The sequence below is a fragment of the Nannospalax galili genome, unplaced genomic scaffold (genome assembly GCF_000622305.1).
Source record: "Nannospalax galili isolate Female #2095 unplaced genomic scaffold, S.galili_v1.0 scaffold364, whole genome shotgun sequence".
NCBI classification, from domain to species: domain Eukaryota; kingdom Metazoa; phylum Chordata; class Mammalia; order Rodentia; family Spalacidae; genus Nannospalax; species Nannospalax galili.
This window is the reverse complement of record NW_008352752.1, coordinates 2,293,229-2,316,779: the sequence shown is the minus strand read 5'-3', so window position 1 is coordinate 2,316,779 and position 23,551 is coordinate 2,293,229. Positions and strand designations below refer to the sequence as shown.

At 34.7% G+C, this 23,551-nt stretch overlaps 1 protein-coding gene across 8 annotated transcripts in view; it reads right to left on the bottom strand.

The window, feature by feature from the left end:
* The window catches only part of Tbc1d5 (TBC1 domain family member 5), a 545,935-nt gene that overhangs the window by 281,246 nt on the left and 241,138 nt on the right, over positions 1 to 23,551 (bottom strand). For all 8 annotated transcript variants that reach the window (XM_029554511.1, XM_017802415.2, XM_029554510.1 and 5 more), the window contains one exon: positions 13,134 to 13,203. In XM_029554511.1, coding sequence (XP_029410371.1) covers positions 13,134 to 13,203 — 70 coding nt within the window. The remainder of the gene's footprint in view (positions 1 to 13,133; positions 13,204 to 23,551) is intronic.

The following is a 23,551-nucleotide window of genomic DNA, read 5'->3' as shown; positions in this document are numbered from 1 at the left end:
AACATCACCTGAAGGCTAATAATCTCAAAATTACAGACTGAGTGTCCTTATCTGAAATGTTCAGGACCAGAAGCATTTCAGGTTTTTCCGAATTTTGGAATTCTATGCATTTTACTGACTGAACAAACCAATTTACAGCTTTGTGGTATAGCTGGTGCTCAAGTGAGTTTCATATTTGGGAACAAGGCATATTGTGTATTTTCAGAATGGAAATGTGCAACCAGTAAACTTACAAAGAAAAAACTATTAATGTTATAAGCCACGTAATAGCATAGTACTATTTCAATTATCTGGCATGATAAAATATGTATCATAGCAGTAATTTTTAACTCAACTGAGAAAAATGTAGAGACTACCAAAATAGTCATAAGATACAGAGTAATTTTTGTTTCTTTGTGGTATACACTTGAAAAATATGAGGCTCTTTGCCTCTACATTAAATAACAGCTTTGTTCCTATCATTCTTCACTCTTTTAATTAACTTTTTCTTAGCACAGATTGATATCATTGTGGTCTTGGGGCTGGAGAGATAGCTCAGAGGCTAAGAGCACTGGCTGCTCCTGCAGAGGACCTAGGATTGATTCCTAACATCCTAGATGGCAGCTAACAATGGTTCATAAGTCTAGTCCCAGGGATCTGATGTCCTCTCCAGACCTTCGTGGGCATTACACGACATGACTTACATACATGCAGGCATACATTCATACATATAAAATAAAAATAATATATAAAATATTTATAAGATCATTATGACCTTTCTTCACTCATTTTCACTCTTTTTAATGAATTTCTCATCTATTTTTTAAGATTTATTTTTATTTTATGTGTATGAATGTTTGGCTGCATCTATGTATGTAAACCATGTGTGTTGCTGGTGCCTGGGAAGATCAGAAGAGGGTGTTGGATCCTCTAGAAATGGAGTTACAGATAGTTGTGAGCTACCAAATTAGGTAATGGGGGAAAAAATAAAATAAAATCAGGTCCTCCTCAAAAGGAGCCAGAGCTCTTAACCACTGACCATCTTCTCCAGCCTCTCTTACACCTATACTTATCTGGCAATAGCTAGCAGTTTGGTTAAGGTCATATAACAGTCCCCCCTCCCACAATTAGTAGTTTCACTTTCCATCCTTTCAGTTACCCCCAGTCTACTGGTAGTCTGAAACTGTTGAATGAAAAACATCAAAAATAAACACCAAAATAACACCAAAAATAAACTGTTGAATGAAAAACACCAAAAATAAACAATTCATAAGTTTTAAACTGTGGATTATAATTAGCTTATGCAACTCATATCATTTTGCCCCACTGAGCCCAAATACCAATCGTTCCTCTGTCCAGTATATCTATACTAAATATGCTTCACATCCATGTCACTTAGCAGTTTGCGTTCAGATCAACTACCATGGTATCCTGGTGCTTGCATTCAAGGGGCCTTCATTCTACTTAATAACAGCTACAAAGTTCAATAGTAGTGATGGTTGCAATTCAGTTATGCTGAGAAGTTAGAGATGTCACCAGGTGGCCACAGGAGCAGGAAAATGGAAATCCTTCTTTATGTCATATAAGCAGCCTGACAGCCCATATACAAGAAACAGATCGGTGTGGCTTATCTATTTATTCCACTCTGACCTGCTCCCTAAGTCTCTCATACAGAAAAATGGCTCCCACTCTGTCCATACAGAGTAAAACACAGGGCAAGGCTGAAAGTGGCCCTGTGGTGAGGTGGTATGAGGGGCAAGCACAACAGTAGTTACCTTACAAATTTCCCTCTAGAACACTAGTAAGTAACTCTTCTACCTATCAGCAACCATCAACCCCTGTATTTTACCTTCCCATGTTCTAGATACATGTTTCATTATACTATCAAATATGATTTGGGTTAGCTGCATTATGTTGGTCCCCCTAACTAGACCCCAAGTACTCCAAGGACAAGGTCTGTGTTTAAGTTCTCTTTGGAGTTTGGGGAGTCTGCACTAGGTGACTAATGAAGGTATGCAGAATGACTGGAGAGACAACAGCTCTCTTCAACAACAACAACAACAACAACGGCAAGAGCAACAACACAATATAAATGCTGAAAAGGCACCTGTGAAATTTCAGTACACGGCAGCTTTGCCCAAAGGCAAGAAATCTGATATAAAAGGAAACAAATACCAAATATCAAATTCTCCTTAAAAGTGCATGAAAATTTCTCCTTTAAAGCATATCGTAGAGTCTTAAAAATTGTTCATTAAATTAAAAATAAAAAGAAAGTTAAAAGCAGTAGCTGCTCTTCCAAGAGACCTAAATTCCATTCCCATCATCCAAGTGGAGCAGCTCACAACTTCCTGTCACTCCATTTCAAGTGAATCCATCACCCTCTTCTGGTCTCTGCAGGAACTATAGGCACATGATGCACATACTACACTCAGGAACACACACAGACACACATACACAAATATAAATAATAAATAAATAAATCTTAAAAAAAAAACAAAAACTCAAGACAACCTGGTACTGGCATAAAAATAGGCAAAGCAAAGGAACGGAATAGCAGAGGGCCTGGAAGGAAGCTGACAAACAGCACCCAACTAGTTTCTTGACAAAGAAGGCAAAAACATACATTAGAAAAATGACAGCCAACTCAACAAATGGTGCTTGGAAAACTGGGTATCTACATACCAAAGAATGAAACTAGATCAGTATCTTTCACCCTGTACAAAATCAATTCAAAATGGATCATAAACCTTCATTTAAAACCTGAAATGCTGAAATCTCTGGAAGAAAACACAGGGAGTACTTCAAGATACTGGGGTAGGCGAAACTTTCTGAACAGAACAGCAGTAACACAGAAACTACCCCAAATATCAACAGGTGGGACTACAGAAATTAAAAGGTTTCTACACAGCAAAGGAAACTATCATCAGAGTACAGACAGACCACAAAATGGAAGTTATATCTTAGTCAACCGACTAATACCCAGAATAAACAAAGAGCTGCAGAAATATCAAGGAAATAAAACTATCAATCAACCAATCAGCTAATGAACTGAACAGTTTTCAAAAAAAAAGAAATACAAATGGCCAATAACTTTTTAAAAACATGTTTGACATCCCAAATCATCAGGGAAATGCAAATTATATAAACACTTTGAGATACTACCCCACCCTAGTCAGCATGGATATCATCAAAAAATCAGAAAATAAATACTGGAGAGGATCTGGAGAAAGAGAAACCCTTAATCTCTGCTGGTGGGTGCACAGATTAGTACATCTATTATGGAAATCAGTTTGGAGGTTCTTCAAAAAATTAAAAACAGAACTACTATATGACCTAGTTAGTATTTTCACTTATATACCCAGAAAACTTCATATTTACACAGAGATATTGGTATCCCCATGTTTATTACTGCTCTGTCAATTCTCGCAAGGAAATGGAATCAACCTAGTTGTCCCTAACAGATGAATGGATGATGAAAGTCTGATTCTCTCTCACACACACACACACAAACACAGACGCATGCACACCAATGTACATTTGGGTATAGTATAACATTTAGAAAGGAGAACAAGAAAGGTTACTGAGAAATAAAAAAGCCATATAAATGACTTCAAATATATAGTATACTTTGTGTAAGTACTTTGAATGTGCTCTCAAGGTGAAACATATTTTCAGTGCAAAATAAGTTGTTAATGGGTAGTGTCCACATGTTATTCCACAAGGAGCTGTTACCTTACTTGGAGAGCAATCTGAATTTTAAATTACATTTTTCATTGTTGAATATTCCTTTGGTTGTGGTTCTTAATTATTTTACTCTTTAAACAAAATAATTTTAGCCATTCAAATAATAGAGTGTGAAGATTGTTAGAAGCATGTTCAGAATAATAATTTTGAAATTTCCGAGAAATCCTGGGAATATTGATTTATGGTCTTTGAATCTCAAAGAGTAACACACCGAGAATTTTAAATCATTGAGAAATTTTCCTTTATTCAGTGCATAATTCTAAAATGGGTTATTGCTTCTGAATAAACATACTCTGCTTAAAAATATCAGAAATGATGTTACATAGGACTAATTTATGACTTTAAAATAGACCAATACATTAATAAATAAGAAAATCAAAAGCTTTAATGCTACTTTGAACTCTAATTTTATTATTATTTTCTCAAATTATACCTCCCAAAGTATACTTTAAATTATTGACCAAATAGCTAATAGATTTTTTAAAAACCATCATTAGGTAAACGTTATAGCATGCACATATATGTTACAAACTGTGACCTGTAGGGCTGACAGCAAGGTGTATCAATAGTGAACTGCAGAAAAAGTAGTCATCTGTCCAAGGGAGGACTCCCTGCTGAGGGCTTCAGCTAGCTTCTGCTCTGGTTTCAAATGAATGCTTGTCTTTTCCAAAGACAAATATTTACCTATGTTTATGTAATGGAGCCTATAGCTGACCTTGTAAATAAATGAACCTGAAATTTTCTTTTGGTAAAACATGACTCTTGATAATAAAAAGGTCTGGAAGGGATTGCTGAAAAAAGGAAATAAAAAAACTGTCCCATATAAAATCAATTCAATGGGAGCTTTCAAGGTACAAATGCAAATAAATGAATGAGTTAAATTTGTTTAAGTAGAAGGCAAAATAGTATTAGAGGCCAAATGATCAATATAATTAGCTCAGAGGAAGGGGAGATGGGGGGGGGGAGAAGGGGAGGGGACGGGAAGGGACTGCAGGGGAAGAGGGGAAGAGAACAGAACAGAAATCATCAATCAATCAATCACATCAACACCACCAAAACCCTCCATTAATTCAGAAGATATATTAATTATGTAACTGTTTTTTTTTTTTTTTTTCTGCTTCCTCAAAGGTTGACCTCATTATGGAGATAAGGACAAAAGATCTGACTTTGGTTCCAGGGAAATGAAACGTTACACATTTTATGCTGTTTGAAAATTACCATTTAACTGTGAAGATCTTGAATAGGAAACCATAAAATAATAAAATTATTAAATTGATATTAAATAGGAACATATTAAAATCCCCCCATATAAATTATGGATAACTGGGTAAATGGGATTCTTAAAATATTCATTACTGTCACTTCAGGAATATAAACGCTAAAAAAACTTTTTAAAAAATTTAATTGAATTTTTGTGTATTTCATACATAATGTCCCAATCAAGGTTAATCATCCTTATACTCCCTTCCCTACTGGCACCCTCCCATAGCCTCCTCATTGGAATTCATACATTCTGTCATTTAAGATCTATTTTGTCAAGTTAGTGTCCCCAGTCGTCCCTTACTATAAGTTCATCTACTGAGGTCTAGTCAGCCTATCTAGAGTCCCTTGCTTTAGGAAGATCAGCTCGTCCTCACCCAGCAGTAAGCAGTTGCCGATATTTCTTCAGCTAAGATTGGGGTCTGTTATCTATTTCCCCAGTTCTTTGTTGGATTTTTGTCAGTTTGAGTTTGCATGGATCCTGTGCACGCTGACACCACTGCTATAGGTTCATATAAGCAGGGTCCCAGGAGCTTGTAGGACTCTATAAACCTTTTATGAGACAAAGATAAACCGCAAAAAGAAAGGAAATAAACAGAAAGAGGGGAAAAATAGAAACTAACTGTATTACTGTATATGTTGTCACCAGGTAGGTGGCTCCACACATTTCACATGCATGTTCTTCACCACTCTATGACATAGATGCTGGTTAAAATTCCATTTTATAGATGAAGTAATTACAGGCAAAAAGGGTTAATTACCTTGCCTAAGAGCAAACAATCAAGTAGTAGTAGAGTTTAAGAGGGAAAATTTAGTCTGTGTGTCTTTTCTAAGTTGATTTCTAAGTTGTATGTTTATTCTAAAGAATGTAAAGATTACATATGATTATATATTCACAATAAAATATGGGCAACACCACAAATTCATAAAAGTAGTACTCCAGGGATCATGAAAGAATCTCAATTCTAGGCCCTCCTTCATCTTCTTCCTACTACATCATGAAGCTGCAGAAGTAGTTAAAATGGAAAGGCCTGAGGAACTTAAGATAAGGGTTCTGAGAAGTAAGATGGAAAAATCAGGCTGCTCTCTATATTTGGTATAGCTCTAGAAATCAAGTTGATCCTAATGAGTCTGGTGGTCATTCACATGAGAATGTCCCCCATAGGCTCCATTTATTTGGACATTTTATCCCCAGTTGGTGGTGTTGTTTTGGGAGGTGTGGCCTTGCTGGAGGAAGTACATTACTGAGAATTCTTAAACCCTGATAGATTTCCAGTATCTCTGTTTCCTGTGCCTGCTTGAAGATGTGAGTGCTTCTCTTTCTGCTCTGTGGCCATGCCTTCCCTGCCATTATGGACTCTAATCCCTCTGAACCATAAGCTCAAATAAACTCTTCCTTTTATAAAGGGAAGGGAAACTCTTCCTTTTTTTTTTTTTTTTTTTTTGTTTTGAGACAGGGTCTCCTTGTAGCCCCAGCTGTCCTGGAACTCACTATGTAGACCAGGCTGGCCTTGAACCCACAAAGATCCACCTGCCTCTGCCTCCCAAGTGCTGGGATTATAAACTGCCTTGCCATGGTGTCTTATCAAAGCAACAAAAGAGTAACTAATACAGTATTATTTTTTAAAACTATTTTACTATTTTTATTTTATGTGTATGCATGTATTGCCTGCATATATATGAGTGCACCTATGTTGTGCAAGGCCGCAGAGGTCAGAAGAGGGCTTCGGATTCCCCTGGAACTGCAGTTAAGGACAATTCGTAGCCACCATGTGGGTGTGGGAATCGAACCTGGGTCCTTTTCAAGAGCAGTCAGTGCTCTTAACCGCTGAGCCATCTCTCCAGCCCCAGTCTGTATTCTTAAAAACAGCAAAATGATATCAGTCTTAGAGTGTGAGAAGCCAGATTTCTGAATTTTCACATGTTGTCCAAAGGTAGTTGCTCTGTTCCCTCTGTCATATTATGAGCACAGGTTCCAGTGTTATTTCAGTGAGAACACCCTCTAACATGAAAGGATAACTCCAGAAAAAATAATCCTTCAAAGCTACTGATTATACATGAGATGCATAAGCTTCTCTGCACTAAAACTGACGCTTAATTTTTAAAACTTTTCAATTCAAAAAAGCTTAAATGAATATATTTTTCCTTTAATTATAGTTAGCATTAAAGTTTTTTTCCTTGACTTTATATTTAAGTTTTAACTTCAAATGCAAAAGGACAAACCCTCAATAACTTTGACTGGCTGGGCTATAGAATATAGCATATTGAGAAAGAAAAGTAACTTTGGAAGTACTGATCAGTACCAACAAATTAAAATGGTATTACTCTGAAAGCAAGTGCCTTCTAAAAAATCTTTCCTAAAAGAGAAAGTGAAATACATAAAGGTGGAAAGTTCTTTTTATTGCTTCGATAAAAGATCTTTTGGAATATAAAATATAATATTTTTAGAGGGAAAATAAAAAATATAAGAAATGTGAATTTTTAATAACAATATATTATAAATATATTAATGTAATAGCATAAATAGTTAAAAAACATAATGTAGCCAGGCATGGTGGTGCACATACGTAATCACAACATGCGTGAGGCAAAGCAAGGAAAGTGGAGAGTTTGAGGACTGCCTAGATATTACATACCAACTCCATGTCTGAAAGTGGTGGTAAAGAAGAGGAAGTGTCGGGGGGAGGTGTAGAAACCCGGGGTGGGGGGCAGGATCCATTATGTTGGCTCTAGAAGCATTCAAAACATCATAAAAGTTTTATGCTATCAAGTCAATCCACTACCCCAGTTGTAGAATTTATTAATTCAACAGGAACACAGAAGTATTTTGCAATCTCCTTTTCATCAAGTAATTTTCATGTTTTAAATTCAATTATCAGTTTCCTACATAAATTACCACAATCTTCTGTGTAGTATATATGACTTGTGAGTGAATAACCACTGGGGTTTTTTATTATTATTTTTATGTCTACTGATGTTAACTTGTACTTAAAAATTATTCTTGGAAAATTATTCAGTTGTCACTATCCAGGAAATATTAATACTACACTTTTCCTAATGGCACATTCTGGGAAAATATATTCATAAATGGTGCCGCATAAAATTAATAGAAAAATTAAGCTTCACGTTTACATAAAATGTACACATTTATTCTAGAAGACACTATAATGACTTATACTCTATCCCGTGTCATGTATACAGTGCCCAGATGATGTATGTCAAGTAAGCAGTCTTGAGTTACCAAGAGAATACCAAATACTTGGTTTGAGTTTTTTCAAATTTACCATAACACTTTGGCTATATAAACTCAATCTACATCTTACCAATAAATGAACCAAAAACGGAGTTATTTTCTGTAACTGGGAAATACACCTTAAAAGTCTGAATGAAGCACTACAGTGATGCAAAAGACATGCAAATTTCCTATGAGATTTTGTAGAAAGCTATCATTTGATTTTCTAAAAAAAGAGATATTTATAAACACACAGTAATAAAAGGAAATTTTTTAAATGTTCACCTTCAATTTATCTCATAGGTCACTGTTATACCATCTAATAAGATAATTAAAAACATGCAAGCAGCTGGTACTACAGCTAAACAGATTAACGTAATAGTCCGTCGTCATATGTGCTGGCAAGGGGCTTGCTTCTTTTGGCGAGGAGAAGGTCAGCTGCCCTTGCGAGGGGGTTGGCGGAAACGGAACAAGTCTTCTTCCCAGTGGCCCTGTGCTACACACCCTGTTAGTCACCTTCTGCACACTGACAGGAACTATTTGTGCACTTCCATGGCCTGCAAGGTCCTCTTTTAATGGTTTCATAACAAATAAAGCTCAACATCTGACAGAAGATATTAACATTGCTCTTTAAAAAGTATAAAATAGCATCTATAAAATCAATGCCTCTTCAATTCTTAGAAAATTTCCATTTTAGCACATTATCTGCAAATTAGGAGATATGCAATAAAATTTGAACAAAAACTTCTAAAACAGGTCATTGCATATCAACCTTCTGGTGCCTTAAGGAGTTAACTACGGCTATGCTCTAAATCTATTTGAACCAATGAAGGAAAACTACGTGAAGATACAAAGTTACAAAAAATATGTATGCCTACAAGCATTAGGCATTAGTTATACTTAAGGCCCATTAATTTTAAATTTCAAAATTATCTGTTAGATTTCCAGACATTCATTTATGATTTTATTAGTGCAACAGTTTCCCTTCAGCTTTACTAGTTGTACAATTTACTTTACAAAGGCAACATGAAACATTCTCAGAGAATGAACTCAAGTCTCAGGTTAAGTTTCTTTGTAGATTCCCTTTCTGTGAATGCACAGAAGTTATTTTCCTATAAAACAACAGTATCAAAAGAGTGAAAAATGATGACCATACCAACAAAGACATTTGCTGGGACAAAAAATGAACCAAGAATTACTCAGCACTGAGCACACGACACCTCTCCAGAGTGCATTCCTCGTATCAGCTGCATCTTATTAATGTCCCTTCCAAGTGAGGATGAGCCTGAGACCTGGCCAGAGTCTACAATGCATTTGGGATCAGTATTTCAACAAGTATACAATATTTAGGTATTTTTTTTAAAGGAAACCAACAAAACCTACAGAGTATGGCCTCTTGAAACCTGGAAACCTACTAATATAAAACAATAATAGAAAAAAAGATTATCACCAGGCCTTCGGAAGAACCTGGAATTTCAGCTATATGGGAAGCTAAGGCAGGAGGATCAGCCTGAGTAACATAGTGAAAGCTTGTCTCAAAATAAAAAGCAAAAAGTGGGCTGGAGATGTAGCTTAGAGGTGAGTGCTTATCTGGGTGTGCTTAGGCCCCCACGTTATAAAACCCAGGGAGATAAAGAGACAGTTCAGTGGTTAAGAGAACTGGCCTCTCTTGAGTTGTTTCCACCAGCCACATGGCAACTAACAACCATCCATAACTCCAGTTCCAGAGGCTCTGACCCGCTCTTCTGCCTTCCGTGGGAATTGCATGACATGGGTGCACTTGCATACATTGAGTCAATACACTCGTACACATAAAATAAAAATAATAAAATTTTAATTAAAAAATATACATGCAGGCAATACACGCATACACATAAAATTAAAATAATAAATAAAACTACAGTATATGCTACAAAAGGGAACAGGTGTCCAGTGATGAATACTGAAACATTATCAATTTATAGGGCTAATCACATGTAATGCCATGGTTTGCACTGAGATATTTTAAAGGCTTTATTCTATGTACTTTATTTCAATCCATTAAAAACTAGTGAAAAGAAGTTGGAGAGATGGGTTAGCAGTTAAAAGCACTGGCTATTCTTACAGAAGACCTGGGTTTGAATCCCAGCACGCACATGGCAACTAACAACTGTTCAAAAATCCAGTTACAGGGGATGTGACGACCTCTTCTGTCCTCCAGAAGCATTGCATGACACGAGTGCACTTACATACATGCAAGCATAACACTAATGCACATAAAATAAAAATAAATTGAATAAAAAAAATGTTAAAAACTTGTGGAAGAAGTCAGCTTAAAAATGCACTCCAATTTAATAAACGAGTGACAGCTAGCTCTTATCCAGGAAATCAGGATACACAGCTTGAAGATGACTGTGCTAGGCTTAAGGCCTCAGCTGCTTTAACTATCAAAAAAGGTCAGAATTTCTGAGGGAACTTAAATAACACAATGGTGCAATTTTTTAAACCCAGGGTTGTTGAGTGGTAAATGTACATTTTCCTGGTAACATCTTTCAGGTACATTAAAAAGAGCTAGGATGATAACAAGACCTCACATTTTCAAAAGCAAATTTTACTGATGATTTTGCTTCCACTGTAATGATTCTACAACAATTTCTAGGTTTTGTCAGTAAAACGTAATATGAAAATATACCCTATAAATGTGTTTCAATGAATTCAACATTTAACTCAGGTGTCAAAATCATAAATAAGCTAATTATAAGAGAAATTGCCCACAGACTTAAAAAAATCCTAATTTCACACCTTAAATGCTATAATACCATTTAATAGCAGTTTGGCCTGCCAACTATTAAAAGCCCACTTTCACATACTGTACTACCTGAGCTTTTTTTCTTGCCTTTTAATTACAATAACAAGTTAATATCTTAACATAACAATGAAAAGTATTAATTTAAGATATTTAGTTAACAACACAGGTACTCATTGTAAAAAGCTGCAATGAGTTCATTTTCAAAATTTAATTATTCAATATTAAGATATTTTAATATTTAAACTAGTCAAAGACAAAATAAACTATAAGATAATGCTGTCTTTATGTTAAAACATTCTTCTCAGTATGTTATAGTTACTAAAATTAGTTAAACTATGTAATTTTACAATAAAATGAAGGACATGTTCTCCTTGCTAGAATACCTGCTTTCCTTTTGTTTTTTTTTAATTGCATTTATACTCAACAATTACATTACAACCAGAGATTTTCACATATATTAACCATTCCTCAGTTACTTGCCAAATTATAAATATTTACTTAATTATTATGTACATTCACTTTTCATGGTGGTTGTTGAGATCAGCTGTGCCATGTCCAAAGAGGGGACTTGACCTAGTGTTTAATATGTCACATATCAAGTTTCATCTTATACTTAAAGACTAAAGAAGGATCTGGAGAATCACAACATTTATAAGGAAGGATGGGCTCAATGAAAATAAGATGACAACAGATGAGCTTTCCTGCTCAAGGTGATTAATACCTTTCTAGAATGCCACAAGAACATAAGCCTTGTAGAATAGCTGTGATGGATAATTTATAAGAACCCCACTAATATAAAATAAGAATATAAAATATTTAATGTGCTAATATTTCTGGAATTTATAAACAAATTCCAGTGATTTTCTCATTTACTACATTCTTATTAAATGCCTGCTGTATACAGATCCCTCTGTAAGTGTTACAAACTTGCCTAAGATCTGAAGAAATGCATGACGTGGTTTCAGTCAAGGAAAAAGTATGTATATAAATAAAGTATCATATATGAACTCCAGATTCTCTTATGAAAGGAGATACAGCTTAATACTCAAATGTTTTTTAAATATTTTATTATTTTTATTTTGTGTGTATGCATGTATTGCCTGCATGTAGGTAAGTGCACCCAAGTTGTGGAATGTCCACGGAGGACAGAAGAGGCTGTCAGATCCCCTGGAACTGGGGTTACAGACAGTTGTTAGCTGGCATGTGGGTGTGGGGATTCAAACCCAGGTGTTCTGAAAGAAGAAACAGTGTTCTTAACCGCTGAGCCATCTCTCCAGCTCCAATACTCAAATGTTTTAGGTGCACATTATTCTTGCATAAACTTTAGTGTTGATAAACATTATTAGAACTAATCATAAGAACAATGTACTCCAATTAAAGTATTTATTCATTTATCTGCACTGCCATTTATAATGCTTAAATATACTAATACTGAATATGCAAGGTTTTATTCCTAAATGAAAGCAAAAGAACTTACAGTATTTTGGTTCATTATACAAACTTCAAATATTATCAGACATTTTCATTTTTCTTCTTACATTTTCATATAATAATGTACAAAATTAATAAACATTCACTTAACCAGAAACCAAGTCAGGATGAAACAAGTAACAACAAGAAGTAAAATACATGTTTTCTTAAGTAGTATATTACTTTTAAAGATTAATGATTGATATATAACTGTCCTGTTTTCTAAAGCGTCCAAACAGTATATTAACACATAGTAATTATTTCAGACAGGAATGCAGATCTCTTAGGAACTGCTGAGCACTAAGTAAATTATATTTAACAGCAAACTTAAAAATCTTTAATACATGTTATAACAAAACAATGAATAAAAAGACAATAAGGCATTATAATGAAGCTTAATACTACATACACATTTATTCCAATCACCCCACTATAAAATAACAACAGATATCTGTAATAAATCCATTTAGGAATTCAGATTGTCACCTTGTCTGTTATGTATTAAGCTTGCAGATCATAACGTATCACAACATTGTTTAATATAAGAAATATTTTTAAAGCACAGTTAGAAATCCTTTGCAATTCAAGATCATAATCCTATAAAATTAAGTGCTTCTATGTTATTATGTAAAATTGTGTTTGTGTGGCATTATCACCTACCTATATGAAGTAACAGTCCCCTCAGAGTCTATGGTGGGACTTGTTCTTCTTCCATTTTTATTTGAATCGCCTAAAAAAGAAAAAAAGAAAGAAAAAAGAAAACATTGAAGTAACAGAAATCACAGAACTTAGTGTTTCAGTTAAAAAACTTTGTTGCAGCTCTGCGCAGGGTCATAGTAAAAATAACAAGGGACTTACATTATCCCCTTACCTATCTCCCAAATTATGTTTTGTACTCGGCCCTTCAGGCAAAAAACCATTTGGGTGTCAACTGTAAACCAATAATGAAATTCCTAAATTGGATCGTAATACCACCAAAGTAACTGATAAGAAGAAAAAATGATGATACAGTTTCTTCTTATGAATCACAGACAAAACTGAAGCTCATAAACCATTTCATTACATACTAATGTTTACAAACAAAGGCAATCTTTTGTTAGTGACCAGATCATCCACTTTTACCACTGGTAGCCAAGAAAAAAACCCAAGTCTTCCTATCCTCCAGCAGTCTCTTGAATAGACAGGTCAAAAAGAGCACAGGCCTCAGGGAGGGTGATCAAGAATACACTTTAATGAACTTCACAGAATATCTTAATATTTCTTCCAAAAGGCTACATTGTAAACTGTTAACATTATCTTTAAACTGCTAAAAATGCAGCAGTATAAAACATGAAAAAATACCAATCAAAGGTTATTTGTGGTTTTTGCAATAACATTTAGGAAAAAAAATGACATTTGTGAAATCAAATTTAGAACAAATTCATGTATCAGATTAAATAATATATAACAAAATAAATTTAATAAAACTTTGAAAATGCTTAGCAATATTACAGTGTAAAAATTCTTATAGACAGAAACATTATTATTAAATAATTCAAAATACAGTTTTTATGAAACTAAAGTACACTACTGAATTTATCAGTTCTTCTTCAAAGCAAATTAAAAACCAGATTAAATTTTGTACTTGCAATCCCTACAATGTAACTTTCAACATCATTTTATACTACTTAAAGATTAATAACTTAAAGATTTGTTCGATTTCATTTATACTTCTGATCTACCCTGAAGAGCTTAAGGTTCTGCTGGAGACCATAGCAGTGGTCCTAGTAATAGTAATTATGGAGGTTTCAGTCTTAAAAGGCAATTATTTGTAGTTATTGAGTACAGTATTAAGATACCATGATTAAATAATTATGCTAACCATTTAATGATTGGAAAACTAAAAGAGTAATTTTAATGACAGCCACCAAATTTTTACACAGGAATACTGGTTTTCCTTAAGATCTACACAAGTATGGCCAATGTGTTCAAAAACTGAGAACTTGACTCAGTCCTTTACCAAACTTTTAATGAGATTCCTTTTTCAAAATATACTTGCAGAAGCTTTTTGCTTGCTTGCTTAAATCTTAAAATAGATCACAGCACTCCAAAAGGGTGACAAATTATAAACAGAAAATAATTGAGAATACGTAAATGTTTAATGTTTTATGCTGTCAATTATTTGCAAATATGGATAAGATTACACACACAATACTTTGTTTCCCTTAAAAATTAATAGTATTATCATAAACTGAAGAGACTTAAGGAAAAATATCTCTATTCACTAACAGAAATTTGCTGTAACACATGGTCTTTAACAGCTTGCAGACATTTCCTGGGTAGCATTCCACAATCAATACAGAATAAGCACTATATTATACATTTAAAATATGAGGCTTCTTTCTCCTTAAAATTAAAGGTTATAGTTATTAAATATACAAAATATCACCAACAGAATTCTTGTTCCTTTAAGCTGGTATTTATCAGATCAAATACAAAGGCATTTAAATAAGAAAAGTTGGGTTTTTTAAACAGTCAGGTTTTATGTTACAAAGGTTTTCTTCAGCTTATAATTGTTACCAACTGCAAATATCACATTAAATGTTAACTTTCAAATTGCAAAGGATTGTAATAAGGAAAAAAAAAAGTTTTTCTTTCTAAAAACATACCAAATAACGAGTGGAATTATTTCACTGGCAATATTTAGAGAAAATATTTCAGAGTTTGTTACGGGGGGAAGGCAATAAAGTTCTGAGGTAGGAAAAACCGCTTTGCTCCTTCAATCCTCTAGTTGAAATTAATTATAGCAAATGTTTATGAAAACATCTGTTCCTTACAATCATAAATTCTTAATTTTATTATGGACATTGCTAGATTTTTATTTTGAAAGAATCTAAATCTGACTGTTTTACTGGTTTACTGGTTTACAAAAAAAAGAGAGCATGTAATTCTGGAAAACTGAACACAAAATGTGCTACATTCTGCAAGAACTTTCATTTGTGTGAAATATTTGGAGGGGCTCTAAACCAAAAATTAGGAGAAATCAAGGAAAGAAAAGATCATCCTTCATTTAAACCGTTATATGATAAGAGTATATCTATAGTGTAAGAAAATACAAAGAATTATATGCAAATGCTACTTTATTACTGAACCTAATTTTCACTGAAGTATAAGAGTCAGTATTAATTTTACAAAGGAAGTAAATAAGTGCAATGACAATCAATCACAAGAACACATGTGTAGCATTCCTCCAAAATAACAACAGAGGGTGCAAGAGAGTTTAAGATGATGTTTTTAGTTTCTATTCTGATTCAGAAAGCAAGTTGTCAGGGAGCCAGTCATAATGAAACAGGAATACATAGACTGATTTATAATCATAGACACATACAAATACATTATTAAAGCAATCTTATACAAAGGCCTATAGATGATCATAATGCAAATACCTAACTATATTTTAAGATATTAAATTTCCTTTCACTTTCTTGAAAATTGATTTAACAATACAGACAAGTTTTAGAATATAAATTTGATTTTAAAAGCATTTCAAAACCTAATGCAAACTAATACATGAAATAATCTGGATTTTTGTTTGAAAAATTTAATTATATATATAAATTATACACAATTACATAGTATATATTTGACCTTAAGATATGTGATAACATTATACAACACAAAATAGTTTATAGCTACAGAGGTAATCACCAATTCTTGTGACCATAAATACTTGAAATTTTACAGTATTATTTTTTCATTAATTTGCAAGTAACTTAATAAAATGAGTTTATAACATTCACAATGAAAATAAGCTCATTGATTTGAAGAAAAACAATGCTGTTAGTTGTGTTGGTTTAAATGAAGATACAAAACCTCAGTATTTCTTAATAGTAATTTCTAGCCTGTATATATCCAACTTACGTCAATAATAATATAACTGTAAGTTAAGTTTCCAAACAGGATCAACAGACTTGGTACATTATTTTAGTTTTAACTACAGTCACGTTGATTTAACACAATTCACTGATTCTATCTGTGCACTGCTGAAATAATGCTAAGAGAAGGTTTACAATAGATGTCTGTTTTTTTTTTATATGCACACATCTGTCTGCTTCATAGAGAACTAGAAATTTTAAACTAGTTTAAGTTAAAAACAGAACAACACTGTAAATAAGTGCAGTTACTCAGATGCGTCTTTAGTTTACATCTAAAGGCACTGAATTTGCATAGTAAAGAAAGGTTTGTAGCTCTGTTAGAGTTTTAACAAGTCTGTAAGATTTTAGTAGTGTATAGGGGTTGGCTTGACTCAAATTATGATGAAAATAAAAGCTATGGGGTTTTAAAATGGCCGGAAAAGTTTTTCTGTCTGTTAAATACAGTAGCATGCACTACTGAATCTTTTAATTAAACTTAATATCCTCTAAGAAGTACATGATTTTTTTTTTAATCCACGACTAAAGTATAGTCATGTGTGGACACACAGTAAAGACAAATGCATTGTAGTGATTAAAGTTTCATGTATCAACACTGTAGCTACTGAAGGTATTACATCATTTTGAGAATTAAAACAAGCATCAGCCTCCGTAAGCTGATTATTTGTGCAAAAAATGCAAGAACTTTACCAGACCAAAGTCATTACTAAAGTCAATATAAAAAAATTCATGAATATTATGAGCTTCTATTTTCTCTATTATTGTTAATTTATTTGCACACTAAAGATGGTCTTATTTAGTTCTCTAAATACATACAATTTTTTATTTTTAATAATAAAAACTCATGCAAAACAGAAATCCATAGGGAGTATTTTAATTAAAAAAACACATATTTTCCTTGAGGCAGGTCACCTTGTACAAGAAGACAAGAAGCAGCACACACCACAGGGACACTTGGCTCAAGGTTCAGGGAATCTTCATGGGACCTTCAGTATTAGATATTTTGAACAGCAGATAAAAAGAGGGACTAGGGAGATGGTTCAGTGGGTACAGTGCTTGCTACACAAGCAGGAAGACCTGACTTAGAATCCCTAGTATCCATATAAAAGCTCAATACGGGCAGGTGTGGTTATAACTCCAGTGCTAGAACACAGACTGGCCCAACCCTGATAAGTCCTTGGCAGCCAGTGTAGCCAAATCAATGATCTCCAGTTTCAGTGAAGAGACACTGTCTCAAAAAATAAGCTGAGAAAAAATAGAGACATATATGCCATACATTCTCAAACACTCACACAAAATTAAAAAGAAAAGCAAAGAAAGGAAGAATTCAGAAAATAGGTGGGTGGTGGCCAGCCTAAGGTGCTGTTGATTTTCATGTGGTTGCAACAGTTTCAAAAAGACCCTGCTAAGCTGGTGGATCATGAGCCTATTACTCTCTGTGAACTGCACTCAAGAAACTCAAAACAAGTGACATGGGACTATATGTTGAATTCTGTAGTTTCACTCCAACAGAATGAACAGAATTTCCAACAGAATTCTGCCAGAGTACAGGAAAAGGTCTTTGAGAAGGAAATCAGCATCCAGCTGGAAACCACGTTAGAGCTAGAGTCTGTAGAGGAACTTAAGTAATGGCTCTAAGCAGCTTCACCAGACAAAACAGGAGTTGCACAGGGGTGGGGCCAGCACTAGCAACTGGATGCCTGAGGGACAACTGCCCAAAAGTGTGACCAGCATCTGAAAAGCCAACTGTGAAATGCCTTCTAGTGAGCAGACCAAATATGTAACTCAATCTCCTAAAGAGAGACCTGAAGGAAAGAACAGAATGGTCCAGGGACAAGACAGACTTCAGGGAGCAGAAGAACAAAAGGCTGGATCCCTTTAATGCTCTATACCACCATCACCCCCCTTGCTCTCTCCTTTTCTCCTTGCTTCCCCACCTCTGTCCCGCTCCTCCTTCCATCTTCCTCTCTAAAGAATACAGCCTATGTAGGCTTGCCACACTTCTGTATCTCAGCCCTCTGAGAGAGAAAGAACATTCGCCTCTTCTACATACATTTTTCTCAGTCAGTTTTTCTACCAACATAATACTAATCACTAGTCCTATCTTGGAGTCGTTTTTGTTGTTTTAATTTATGACTTTTTTTCCCTTTTCTACTTAGACTCAAAATAATTAATGTACTTTCACTGTAAGCCTTCCAGTAAAAATATTCCTTGGGTGTATTCACACCTATATGGATGCGCACAAGTGTGCAGATAACTGTGAACCTGCGTACACATGTGTATTGAAGACAGAGGTCAATCTTGGGTACAGTTCCTCAGGAGACAGCTATCTTGTCTTTTGAGACAATGCCTTTCCCTAGGACCTGAAGTTCACCTATTAGGCTACACTGACTGGCTAGAAAATCCCAGGAATCGGCCGGGTGTGGTGGGGCATGCCTTTAATCCCATCCACTTGGGAGGCAGAGGCAGGTGGATCTCTGTGAGTTTGAGGCGAGCCTGGTCTACACAGCAAGTTCTAGGCTAGCTGGGACTACAGGGAGACCCTGTCTCAAAAACCCAGGAATCCTACTGTCTCTAACTCTGCAGCACTGGAATGATAAGCACGTGCCAGTGGAATACATGTATGCCAATGATCAAACTTAGGTCCTTGTAAACATTTGTGTGACAAGTATTTTTCCAGCTGAGCAACTCCTCAGCCTCTGATTGTGGACCTATTCTTTGAAAGTGATTGTTTTTGTAGACAATATACTGCCTGCAGGGGAGAACAGGGGATAGTCTAATGCTGAGACCACCAGTCTAGCAGAGGAAAATAATACCACAATCCTACAATAACCTAGTCCCTCTTGAACAGAGCAAATACTCCTTTTGACAAAATAAGTCACTTAAAATAAATTAAAATTATAGTACAGACAGGGTCTCACTGTAGCTTCACCTGGATTAGAACTTACTACATAGACCAAGTTGGCCTGAAAATATATAGACAGACCAATGACCTAACTCCAGATATGGAAGTTCCAGTGTAAAAACACGCACAAAAAAATGGAAAGTTAAAAGGACATAACTCCTCTAAAAGTTACTAATACCAAAATAATGGCCTACAGTAAGAGCAAAATCCCAACGAACTCAAAAGAATGTATGCTTAAATAAATCAGACAGGAATAAACTCCCAAGTGAATTCCAAGGGAGCTCAAACAACGGAGTGAAATAAGGAAGTCAGTGCAGAATAGAAAAGAGAAACTCAAGAAAGAAATATTGAAAAAACCAAAGTGAAATACTGAAAATGCAAAACACAGTAAGTTAAATAAAAAGTCCTGTGAAAAGCCTCATCAAAAGAATGGATCAAGAGGGCAGAAGATCTAAGTTAGAAGATATGGTAGAGGAACTTGAACGTCCAGAGGAGGACAACAATAAATCAGTAAGAAAATGCAGTACTACAAGGTATACAGCACTCTATGAAAAAAAAAAAAAACAAACAAAAAAAAAAACCTAGGAATCATAGGTCTAGAAAGAGAATTTCAGCATAAAGATGTAGAAAACATGTTCAACAAAATCATGGCAAGAAAATACATCAAATTAGGGAATGCGATGTCAAGGCAGACACAGGAGGCATATGAGACACCAAAGAAACCCCCCCCCCTTTGCTGTATTATAACTAGCCACTCAATATACCAAACTAAAGGTTGGATCGAAACCATCATGAGAAAGACACCAAATTGTGTGTGAAAGCAGCTTCATCAGAAGAAGAGCAGATTTCTCAACAGAAACTTTAAAAGCCAGGAGAGGTTGGGATGATATCTTTCAAATTCTGAAAGACAAATGCCAACACAGATGACTATACTCAGCAAAACTCATAATTAAAGGAGAAAAAAAATCAATAATAAAAATGAATTTAAGGAAGTTATGAGCACTAAGCCAACCCCATGGAAGACATGGAGGGAATTCTTGGACAAGAAAACACTAGTTATCTATGAGGCCAGAGGAAAAGTATAAATCCATGCTAGAATATCAGTTGAGGAAGAGAGAAATAGGAATACACAAACACTTAAAAACCAACAACTGACAGGAATTAAAACAGAACTTCCAATGATAACTATACTAATGGTATCAATTCCCCAGTCAAGACACACAGGCAGACTGACTTTTAAAGACAGGATCTATTTATTTCTTGCCTCCAAGATGGATACTTGCTGTAGAAGACAGACACAACATCAGGATTAAAGAATAAAAGTATTCTAAGCAAAGAGAATTAGGAAACAAGCATGTGCCACTGTTATAATATTTAGTAACATAGACTTTAAACCACAACTGGTCAGAAGAGACAAAGAAGGGCACTTTTTTTTTTTTGGCCCCTGCCTCCCAAGTGCTGGGACTACAGACGAGTGCCACCACGCCCGGCAGAAGGGCATTTTATACTGATTAGGGGCACAATAACTCATCCAGAGTACAGTGAAATTCTAAACATACATAACCAGAACAAATGAGTTTATAAAACAGTAAGATATAAAGTAAAAGACAAGCTCAACACAATAATAGTGACTTCAATATCTGAATCGTCAAGTCATAGGTCATCAAAGTAAAAAGAAGAGAACTATCTAGGTTAAATGAGAACATGGATCAAGTGGACTTTACAAATATTTATAGAACATTCCATCCTAATGTGGCAGAATACACATTTTCTCAGCAAAAGACAGCACATTCTCTAAATAAGTAGTGCATTAGGACACAAACTAAGTCTCAACACATTGGCAAAATAGAAACAATGTCTTATATTCTACCTCATCACTAAATAAAAGTACAAATCAATAATAAGAGAAGCTACAGAGTAACACAAACCTATGGAGATTTAAAAACACACTACTGAATGCTCATTGGCTCACTGAAGAAATCAAGAAGAAAATTTCAAAAATCCTAGAATTTGGGGCTGAAGAGATGGTTCAACAGTTAAAGTACTGACTGATCTGACAGAGGACATGGGTTCAATTCCCATTATGTATATGGTGCCTAACAACCATCCGTAACTTTAGTTCCAGGGGATCCAATGCCTTTTTCTGATCTCCACAGGCATTGTGCAATATGGGTGCACTTACACACATGAAGGCAATACAGTCTACCCATGGCTCAGGGACCTTTGTAGAAGAGGGGGAAGAAAGACTGCAAGAGACATAAGGAAACAGAGGCTTTCAGGCCACTGGGAACTTGCTCATATGAACTTGTAACAATAGTGACAACATGCAAAAGACCCATCCCAACTCAATCAGACAAAAATCCAGCAGAGAATGGAGCTCAATGTAATTTAAAAGACTGGAATCCTAAAATTTATCATCTCTGATTTGCTTGGAGTGAAGAAATACATAAGAGGAAAAGTAGAAAATTTTCAAATATAACAAATGCAAATATTTCTATAAATAGATAAAAGATGACTAGATGAGAGAAAGAATAGGAGGCAGTTAAGTTTAAATAAAATTACAAACTTGTAATATAAGTCACGACTTTAGTATCACTACATAACTGTTTCTCGGAATTGATAAAATGTAGATACAGAACAGAAACAACTAAAATTATAAACTAAGACTACCACATGGTAAGTTGTTTGTGGTTTGGATGTGGTTTGTCCCACAAAGATTTCTATGTTGGAAACTTAGAGTGTAGCAAATTAAGTGATGGGTTTCATAGAAGATTGTTGGACCTTAAAAGGGAGGAGGAGATTTGTCCTTTTGAGATGCTGTTAGTTCCCATGAGAAAAATGATATAAAGCAATGAGACTTCCTTGTCCCTCTGGATTCCTACTTGATCATGTGATCTGGCAAACATGCTCTGTCATGATGCTATCTTATTAGGCTATCATCTACAGCCTAAATGATAAACTCACTTGATTTTAAAGTCACTTGATTTTAGACTTTCATTCTCCTAAACTGCTAACTAAATAGGCATTATTTTTATTTTGTACTCAAGTCCTAAGCAGTTTACTAGGATAACAGAAAAGATATTGATATACTACACAAACATCAGAAACAAGCTATAAAAAGAATTCATTAATGACTGTGAGAGTGAACATGGACTAATTTCATTTCACTTAAATTAACAAGTAAAGGCATACAAATATAAATGTATCTATTTATGATTATCAAGCCTTCAGGTATTCCAGATTTGAAGCTACCTGATATCTCAAGAAAAATAAAAAGTACACTAAGAATCAATCAAGAAAACAGAATCCCAAGGCAAAATTAATGTTCCCAAATCTAATGTTCCCCATCTATTACAAGGGGGGGTGAGATCGAATTACACATGGCTCAGAAATTTTCTGGCCATCCATGCTACCTGGAAACAGATGTCTAGGCAGATTTCTGTGTAACAAAAAGGATGAAAGGAAAATAAGGAATTGATTCACAAAATGGCAAGACAGACTCTAAAAGGTTTCCTAGATGACTTTGGTGAGCCATGGAATTTTCCAAAATAAGGCACTACTGTCCTGAGAATGACTTCCTCTTACTAAAGAAAGCAATTTTTTACTAATTATTCAGAAAGATATATTAAGTTATGATTTCATTTTTTAGCAGCAGTACTGGACCATACTGAACTCTGCCAAACATACATGCTACCCTTGTTTGACTAACACCATGTAATGTTCACTGGGTTATAGTCTTGGGAACAAAATAAAAGGACTATGGCTTTAAACCTGCAAAGAAATAATGAACAAAGCTCTGTTCAAATTCAACTCTTCTTGTAGAATATAAAAGATATCATTCAAAGTATTTATTGAGCACTTACTCAAAGTAACAAAGTAACAGTTATCTAGACAAATTATAAATGGGTTTTAATTTAAAAATGCATTTTCTAATATAATTTGTATTCCTGTAGCTAGATCATGTGACAGCTTTTCTATGATTTTTAAAATTTATTAATAGGCACTTGCTGAGCACTTCCAATATTTTAAAGCTGATGTCAGGGTACTAATCAAAGCTCGAAACTAACCCACAACATTTCCAGTTTGTTGAAAGCCCAACGCAAAACAGAGACAGTCAAAGCAAGACATTATACAGCCTCTCTATAGCAATATGAGAATGGGGGATGGAGCATGCACCAAAAGTGCATAAGGAGCATATCCAACTAGAGATCAGCATGTGCTAAGATTCTGTGATGTCATGGTAAGAATTTGGCTCTCTACCT